This window comes from Urtica dioica, chromosome 1 (assembly GCF_054948205.1).
Source record: "Urtica dioica subsp. dioica isolate 48M chromosome 1, U.dioica_male_clone48M_v1_H2, whole genome shotgun sequence".
NCBI classification, from domain to species: Eukaryota; Viridiplantae; Streptophyta; class Magnoliopsida; order Rosales; family Urticaceae; genus Urtica; species Urtica dioica.
Genome location: NC_142756.1, coordinates 59,505,168 through 59,515,299, shown reverse-complemented (window position 1 = coordinate 59,515,299; position 10,132 = coordinate 59,505,168). Strand labels below are relative to the sequence as shown.

The window sequence follows — 10,132 nt, the reverse complement described above, 5'->3', positions numbered from 1 at the left end:
GAAACTCTTCTTCTTTATCTTCAGTTATGTTGTCTTCACCATTTTGCTCATCGTTCGTCTCTTCAAACGTCTCATCACATATTGCATGTCTCCTGATGTAGTTATGTAGAGCCATAGTTGCAATCACTATTTTAACTTGTTTCTTGAATGGATAAGTTGGCATGCCTCTAAGAATCCTCCACATCTTCTCCCACACTCCCAAACTGCGCTTTATACACTTCTAAAGGAAGAATGTGTGCGGTTGAAAATTTTCTTGGGACTAGTAGGTTGTGTTCTTCTCGCGAGGAATTGTTCAAGATGGTACATTTGCCCATTATACGGTCCAAGATATCCAAGCATATTTGGATAGCCTGCATCTACTAGATAATATTTTTCTGTCACAAGTCATCATTCAAACATGATTAGTAAGTTAAAAATATATAATTATTTAAAATTAAATGATACATATACTTTAATACCTTCTGGGGGTTTTGAAAAATGGAGCGTAGTATCACGAAGAGCATCAAGGAATACTCTTGTATCATGTCCACTGCATTCCCAACCAGCATATGCATAAGTGAACTGCATATTGAAATCAGACTGTCATTACGTTTTAAGTCGGAATCTTTTTCTGACCAAGAAATGGTACTTGATCTTCTGACGGCAACGAAGTTGGAACATGAACACCATCTATAACACCAATGCAATCCTTAAGAAAATACAAATAAGTCAATTTTCTTATATATATATATATATATATATATATATATATATATATATATGTGTGTGTGTGTGTGTGTGTGTGTATATATATATATATAATTAAATACTATTATGAAAACAATGAACAAATAATTTAACAATAATATACATTAACATGTAGCATATATCATAAATCTCTTGCTATTTTCTCTGGTATATCTTTAAATTCTGGATCAGATGGTTTGATAACATCTATCGCCATGAGACATAATGCATCCAACATCGATGTAAAATATCGACTGATGGTCTCACCTGAATGTTGAAACATCTCTTGCACTAATCGATTTGCCGATCCATGTCCTAGAATGCTCAGAGTCATTCCTAAAATCTCCAACGCATGTATTCTTCTTGGTCCTTGAAATCCATAACTTGTTTCCAAGTCGTTGCATAAATTTAAGAGTATATGTTTCTCCAATTTGAAATGCACTTTTACATCGACTTTCGTTTCCTCTTAACATTTCTTGCAACCTTACGTGTCCCGTATGATTAGAATCCGTACAAGGAACTTTATGTATATATAATTTGTAATAGCATTCAATCATATGACCAGTGCTGCATACGACGTCATTGAACTCATTGTCATTCGTTTTTACAATGACTTCCAACTCTTCATCTTCAATAACATCCATATATTCCTGAAAATAAATATTATTATTAATATATAAAAGTTATTACATTATTCAGTTCATTGATTATTTAACACATAAAAAAAAACAATTTATAAATAAAAAAAACAATTAGTACCCTTCGGGCCTATTTTTATACTCATAATTAAGCCAACAAAATTTAAGTCTATCTTCTTTCATAGTCGCAAACATCTCCCTCTTCTCTTTATTTAGAAATAGTAGAGTAGCGTGATGTCACAACTCATCTCCAACTTCTATGTTGGGTAGTGATTCAACAAATTTCATCACTTCAGCAATACTAGTACCAGGCATCTCTTTGCGCACTACATACATCGTGTTACTTCGCTTCAATTGAACTTACAAGACGATAAATTTGAGTTGATAATTTGGCCACACCACCAACTTTGTTCCTTCCGTCCACTTTTTTGAACTGCCGACTCTTGTTGATGTTCAGGATTTTTTTTTTCGTTCGTAGTACTTCTAGGATTTAGCTGAGGTGAAGACTCGTCTGCTTCGTCACTACTTTCGTTGAGTGTTTGAGCATCAGCAAACATATCGTTTGTCTCATACTGAATAGGGTATGATGCTGACGAGAAAACATGTACTCCAGTAGCTACTATATCCTTGAACATTAGATCCAACTTATCTTCCATTTCAGGAGAAATGCCGTCTTTGCGAAATTTTGCAACATTTGGGTACGCCTATAAAGAAATAAGTATTATTGTACTACTAATTAGTTCAACATAATTTTTGTGTTTATTTGCTATAGTGAGACGAACCTATATTTTACTTTTCCACCATTCATCAGATGCATCGATCGTGTTTTTCTGCTCACTCCAACCGAGACCGGTTACCTTTCCGATAAGTTGCTTCCATAGTTTTCAATCACCTTTTAGAGAATCTCATTGTTCTTCAGCTGTACCTTTGTGCAAACTTTATTGGTTCTATGACTAAATTTTTTTCACCAAATTCTCTCATCATGCCATAGAAAAGACAATTTACAGCTTCTACCTCTTCAATACAGATGTCACATAATAGATGAAGAGTGTCTTGATGCCATGTCGCTTTAATCGCGACCCGCTACTACTACTTTCAGCCATCTATATAAATGAAATATATATGCGTCATTCACTAAGTAAAATGCATGTATATGACATTGTGTATGGGATTTAAAAATATATCCGAATGCCTTTAGGAAGTTATATGGAAAAACGAGACCAATGCATCTACAAACTTTAATAAAGAACGAATAATATATTAGTACGTTGATATAAAAAGTGGGTATATTTATATTATTTTCTTCTAGCAAAAAAAAAAGATATAGTGTTATTAGTATAGCAAAAATAAGAATATGCATTATTATTATCTACTAGCCTACCACTACTAGTAACATAGGACCTATGGGAGCAATCCGGAAGATAGAAAAAATTACTTGGCAACAAAAAAGTACTTACACAAGACAATTATATTTATATATATGACATATTCTAAACTAAATATTTAATAATATTATAATAAGTATACCGGTTAATTGTATGAAATGGGTACAATAATGACTAAAAGTAATATAATATAAAAAATAAAAAATAAAAAAGTGGGTAGTAGCAAGGTTTAAATTGCTGGGGAATGTCGTGGAAAAGTCGTCGGAATTTCGAAATTTGGAGAAGTCCGGCAAAAAAATGTCCATTTGTCGTTTCTCGTTTATGTGTCGTTGATATTTCCAGAAAATCCTCGTCATTTCGACCGTGTCCACATTATTTCGACGCCATCTGTGCAAAATCAACAATATTTCCATCATTTCTTGGTAATTTCGGCGACATTCTCGTGTTATTCCCACTGTTTTGTGCCGACAATTTGAGTTTGTGATGAAATTGAATTGTTTTTATTTTTTTGGAAAAAGCTTGCTGAATGAAATATGTGTATTTTTGTTATGTGGTTCACATATGTTTTTCTCAATTTTTTTTAATAGAATCCAAATTTATTTGATATTTGAGACTTAGATTTCAAAGTTAGAATTTATTGTTGTTTTTAATAAAACCCGAATTTATTTCATGTTTGAGATTTAGATTTCAAAGTTAGAATTTCTTGTTGTTTTGATAGAATCCGAATTTATTTTAATGGGTTGATTACTGTGATCTCCAAGCACGAATTGGGGGTTACTATCAACTTCACCGCCACTCAACCTACTATTGAGTCTTTTTATCTATGTTGAACTTAGTATGTGTTTTGAACTTATCTTTGTTTTTGAACCTATTAAGTGTTTTGAACCTTTTGTTTATGTTTTTTTATGATGTGTGAACTTATTACGTGTGTTGTAAACTTGAATTTGGACTTTAAACTTATTATGTGTGTGTTTGAAACTAATTTTGTCACGTGTCTGAAGTATGGATTTTATTTGTTATATTAAGAAGTATGCAACATTATTTCCGTCGGCATTTCCATGTTTTATCGAAATTTTCGTCGGCACAATTTTTTCAAATTTCCACATTTTTTCCATCGCAATTCCCATCGGCCACCGCAATTTCCGTTTTTTGAGGTCATCGGCACGAAATCGGCCGTCGGCATTTCAATCATTGGGTAGTAGTATGTAGCAACGAATAAAAGTAAAAAAAAAAAAATAGAAAGAATATTATTATAAACAACTCCACAACTCTAGAGACTAGATGATTAGACTATACAACTTTTGGTACAATCTAATCTTCTTACTAGTTAAAATAGAAATATTATAGTAAATAAAAAAATCTATTTAAGCTCTGCAAAATCTATAATATCAGGTGAATATACAGAAAATGTACAAAAAGAGGTGTTCACATCTGTATTGTTCAGCGAACGTTGGAAAAAAATAGAAATAGTTATAGCTATGACACAAGCCTAAAATACTTTAATATCGTAAATGTATTCCATATTTTTAGCAGAGTCTTTTCTTTCTCACTTTCAAAGCTATTCATAGCCCAAACTTCAAAGTCTCTCTATGAACTTAGTAGAAAAAACCCTCCATAAAAAAAATAAGCAACCCTATAAAAAAGGACGAATTGGTGTCGGGATTTTGCCGCTGCGTTCCCTCCAGAGAAATCGATGATGGTTGAGCTTGGCATCACCAACGTTTTAGTCCCTCCGTCGCACGACGTCAATCAATAATTTCTAATTCTCCTCTCAGCTCGCTTTACTAGGGTTTGTCCAATGTTTTTATTTGAGTTTTATTTTGTTTTTCACTTATTTTTATGTTGTTATTCTTAATTTGTAATATGAGCATTTGTTGAAATATATAAATGTCACGAAAATAAAATATTTGAGAAAGAAGAAAGTACCATCAGGCTAGTGATTCCAACTTCACAATGTTTGGAGGAGATGAATTGATGAGAGTTTCTATAATATATATATATATATATATATATATATATAATAATAATATTTATGTAGTTTTGTCTACATCAATCCATCTAAAGGGTTTAAATAGTTTCAGTACTTATATGAAATTTTATCAGTTGATATGAAATAGGATGATATGAACGTGAACATGTTACTCGTTCTTCTTACCTAGTCTTTAAGCAAATATCATGCTAACTTATTCAAGATTAGAACGTTTACTTTTTGTGTGTAATTTTTTATATTGATCAAGGATAAATCAGTAATTATCTTTCAACAACGATGCTACTTTTTTCAAAGGCTGCGATTTACCTGCTTTTCAACTCTGTACGTATTTTTTAAAAGCGTTTTTTAGCTTTTAGAAAAAAAAATTATTTTACCAAACGCTCAACAACAGTTAAGCTTTTTAAAAAAGCTAAAAACAGTCTGAAAACGCAACCCCAAACGCAGCCAACATATCCCATAAAAATGGTGACCGTAGTCTATGTTAATATATTTCAATTTAAGGCCAAAATGTAATTTTTAAAAAAAATTAAAATTGTAGTTGTAAACAGTTTTTTGGTAGTGCTTGACTGGGGCAGGATCCATTGGAATAGTCCTCATTACATAAGTAACTTCAATCTTTAAGTCAAACATAAATATATCAACGGCAATCGTCTTGTATAGCGTATCCACCGATTGCACGTAGCTAACGTCTTTGGAAACATCAAACTCGAAAGTCACAACATTTGTAAACAACCATTTGTGATCTTCTTTCTTCCAAATCCATTGATTGCAACCAAGACGTCATCGTAAAAAACAGAGAAAAAAAATAAAAATAAAAATAACATTGCAAGGCATCTCTATCCATCGTCAAATGTCGCAAACTGTCGCAAGCTATCTCTACCCGTCGCAACTTACCTTTCGCTAAGAATTCCATCGCTAATTGTCTCCACCAATCACAAGTCATCTCAGACCATCTCAAAGTATCGTAAACCGTCGTTACTCCTTCAAGAATTTAATCGCAAAAAATCGTAATTTCCATCTTTAACAATTGCTAACCGTCGAAAAGTTCCTACAAATTTCCAGAATTTTTAACATTAAATTTAACCTAAATCAAAATATCAATCAAACTTAATCTAAACTTATTCGAAATGTAAAACAAGAGAACTTACCCATTCTTTTGAACTTTAATCCATGAAATCTACGATTTTAGAGAGAATTCGAACTTTGTACTGAGTGAGAAGTGGTAAAATGAAAAAAAAAAGTTGAATATTGTGTATAAACTTCATTCAATGGTATTTTTGTGCGAAAAATAGACAAAAGTCCATTTTAAAATATTATGAGCATAAGAGATCCAATTACGATATTTTGAATATTTTTAAGTATAAAAAATAAAATTTCTCTAATAAGAGTGCCGATATCTACTTTTAGGTTTTTTTTTAAGTTAAATATGGTGCCTCACTCACCTGTCGATGAAGGACTAAACTAAAAGAACATAATTAAACTAAAATAAAAAAAAATTAAAATCTCGGCTTGTGTGAATATAATCGATTCCATAATCAAAATTTTGTTATTCTTTTGCTACAATTGAAAAATAAATAATTTAGAAATTTGAAAATCCTGTATTTTCAATAATCTCAAACTAAAAAAAATATACATTTTCAGTTCAATTTTTGTGAGAATTAATATGCGACTGGAGTAATTTTGAAGCTTTCAATAAGGAGGCAATAGGTCAATAGTCCATTAGTCATCCTATCTTTTTAAAATACCCAAAGTTTCATTTTATTAAGAAAATAGCCCAGTAGGCCGAAGTAAGCCAAAGTAATTAAATTAACTTAACAATAAATTAATTTACTTCGGCCTTGTGGGATATTTTCTTAATAAAATGAAACACTGGTTAGAAACTTGAACGAATCTAAAGAATTGGCTAGTTGCAACAAATTCTTTTTTAATAAACTATATTTTTCCAAAACTAAATCATGGCATATAAGAATATAACACTTTACAACAAGGACAATATATATATATATATATATATATAAATATATATATACACATACATACATGTACTTTTTTTTAAATACAATATTGTAAATTAAATGTTAATGTGCACGATAATATTTGTTTATGCCATTTTTTTTGTTAGCATAATGTCATGTTGGAAAATTGTGTGTTTATTGATATTAAAGAGAATTTAATATCAATTTATTGGATATTAAAGAGAATTTAATATCACATTATTGGCTGATTTGTGGTAAATATTCAAGTAGGGTCCACTCATCGAAACTGAAATGTTATGGCTTATTCTTTTTCTTCATTGCAAGAGGTACAAGATTGGTTATTTATTTGCGTAAATCGGAGCTAAGATAAATGATAAATTGATGCTCAAAGGATGTTCAAAAATAATTTTTTTTTCGTTTTTAGTGCACTAAATGGGCTGGTAATTGACTTTATTAGGCTGTTACTTTGATGCTCCTAAATGAGCATAAAGGGCTTAATGTTTTTCCTCCTTAAGGATGTTTAAAGTGTCATTAAGTTGCATAAGCTTTATTTACACACTAGATTCTTTCCTTCTTTTTCCCCAATCCTCTCGATGTTTGTGGTAGTTTTCAGACATACGTTCAAATTCGTCGGAGTTGAACACGGTGGTGGTTCGTCCAACTCGTACGTCGTTGTACCTTGAGAGGCGATTGCTCATGTTATTCCAGCACCCGGTGGGAGAGCAATAACACTTTAAGCAAATTGTCGAACAAGCCTAGACGTGTTCTCCATTTTCCTTATTTTACCGGTTTCTTGGTGATATCCGGTTTAGTTGTTTTAGCTTATTTATTACATGCATATTATATTAGTTTCGTTGTTTATTTATTTTAATATTTTTATGCAATATGTCTTATTATTTCTCGCGTATTATTAGACTTTTTTTTTCACTATGCTAAAAACATATGTAATTGTAACAACTTAATATTCAAATTTTACGTGTTCGTGAGTTGGAAACAAATATGAGAAGAGATACTACAGATATTAACGACAAAAAATATTAATATGACAAGTCTACGACAAATATCACAAGAGGTACTACAGATATCAACCACAACAACGACATGAAGAAAAAAATCTAAACCCAAAATATCATGGAAGAAATAAGTTCCATGTTTTATTCAAGAACTCAACATTCTTGTGGCTAAAGAGAGTGTTTTTTTTATTTGTTCATCCCAATTGCATCCTTGACAGCGTCAACAGCTCCCTGGGCCTTGGTCTTTGCCTGTGAACCAGCCTTAAAAAAAAAGAAAAAAAAAAAGGAATTACATAAGTAACAAAATTGATTATAAAAATTACAATGATTAAATATATAACAAAGCAATTCAGTGACATTATAATTAGACGTCAACCTCTTGCGCCGACCCCGTGACACATTGAGCTGTGTTGCTAGCATTGTCGAGCATGTTGCTACCCTTTTCCTAAATCAAAATACACATCAATTAAAAATGTATCAATAATAATAATGAGATCTAAACAATGATGCGATACAAACGGCTAGTGGATTTTGAATGGAAACGGCTCAAAAACAAAAAACTTACGGCTATCGCCCTAACATCATACATTTTTCAGGCGAATTTCATCAGTTAGGCCTTCAAAACAGCACTTCTGTTTTTTTTTTTCAGCAACTTTTTCAATTTTAGGATAGTTATATGATTGATATTTGTTTTTGGATTATTTACGGGTATCAAGACCTTATAAATACCTATTTTACGGTAAAAATCAATTTTGAAGAAATAAAAATCAAACCTGGTTTCCTTTACATAAGTTTTATGTGTTTCCTATAACCTGGCTTACATCAAATAGTCTAGCAAAAACTAAATCTTAGAAATTTAACAACTGTTACCAATAAACTACGTACAACTATGTTAACCGCATATTGTAAGCACGTGTTGAACATGATAATCAGACATAAAAATTTCTTTCATATTATATATGTTATTTATATTAATGTATAAATTTTAATAATGAAAATATTCTCAAATATTTATTAATAAATAGTTGGACCTAAAAATACTAAGATGCATATTTGTTTAATTCATAGATAAAAATATATATTAATAAATTTAAAAAACGAAACGAGAGAAAAAAAACGGAAAAGAGAGTGAAACAAGAAAAAAGAAAAAGAAATAAGAAAAATTAAGTTAAGAAAATACATTGACACGAGTCAAAATCTATAAATTCGCAAACATATGTTATAGACATATTAACAATGTCAATGTCGAATGCTTTTAAACATGGATTTTATATGCATTTCGTAATTAATTATGAGGTATGAAGTTAAAAAAATAAAAAATAAATAAATAAAAGGTGAACCTGAGCTTGACCCTTGGCCTCTCCAGCCTGGTGGCTCAACTTCTGGGAAGCGTCTTCCATTTTTATTAGCTTCCTTTGAAATTAGAAAACAAACAACCAAACAATATTGATTTGTATATTTCGTTTATCTATCAACTTCTTAGTGATTCAAAGTCTCTGGTAATTGGTTGGTTTATATAGTTATTAGAACCAAGCCAAATACTACTCGTGCGTCGCCATGGGATTTATCTATGGCGTTTGACTAGGACATTTTAATTACCTTTTTAACACCATTCAATATTCAGAGGTTAATATTGCTATCTTAAGGGTCTCTTTTGACATATTCCATAGCATAAAGCGAATTGCTAGGTCGATAATGATAAAATAAGACTTTTTTTCTATTTTAATAAGAGGAACAAGACTTCTAAAAAGAATATAGGCTTTAAAGTATACAAATAATTAGCGAACTAGTCATATTTACACTTTTAAATTATTATTTAACCAAACTTTAGTAAACATTTGGTAAATAGTTACGTTCACGTATTTACACCTGTAAATTAACTAAAATACTCTATTTTATTTCCCGCCTAATGTGTAAATAAAATGAGATATTTTAGTCAACTTATTGATGTAAATACGTGAACGTGGTTATATACCAAATATTTAAAAATTGGCTACATAAAAATCTAAAAGTGTAAATATGATTATATATCTAATGAACCCTAATATATATATATATATATATATATATATATATATATATATATATATATATAAGTTAAAAACACACTAACTTACTATTGACAAGCTTTTTGTAGCTAAGAAAACGTGTCAAAAGGTTGGACCATACAGCCCAAGCTCATACTATTAGGTAGGTCAGAATAATAATAAGGGCATAGTAAGTTAGTAACCATGTAGCCAAAATAAAACTATATTTAAAATAGCCAACGTTTAGAAAAATAGTGACACGTCATACATTGATCAAATTATATGTCTAATTTACCTTTGAACTAAACCGTTGATTTCTTTAAAATAAATTGGGAAATTATATTAAAAAAATACATTAATGACGCGTCATAAATCAG

The 10,132-nt window shown here is 30.6% G+C and overlaps 1 protein-coding gene across 1 annotated transcript; it reads right to left on the bottom strand.

Annotated features, from left to right (window-relative positions):
• Window positions 1-7,914: 7,914 nt before the first annotated feature.
• Window positions 7,915-9,128, bottom strand: LOC149408292 (Late embryogenesis abundant protein (LEA) family protein). Its single transcript, XM_089624859.1, has 3 exons — window positions 9,069-9,128; window positions 8,105-8,173; window positions 7,915-7,989 (listed from the first exon to the last, which is right to left on the bottom strand). Exons 1-3 carry the CDS (start codon window positions 9,126-9,128, stop codon window positions 7,915-7,917), a joined length of 204 nt encoding a protein of 67 aa, XP_089480985.1.
• Window positions 9,129-10,132: the final 1,004 nt, after the last annotated feature.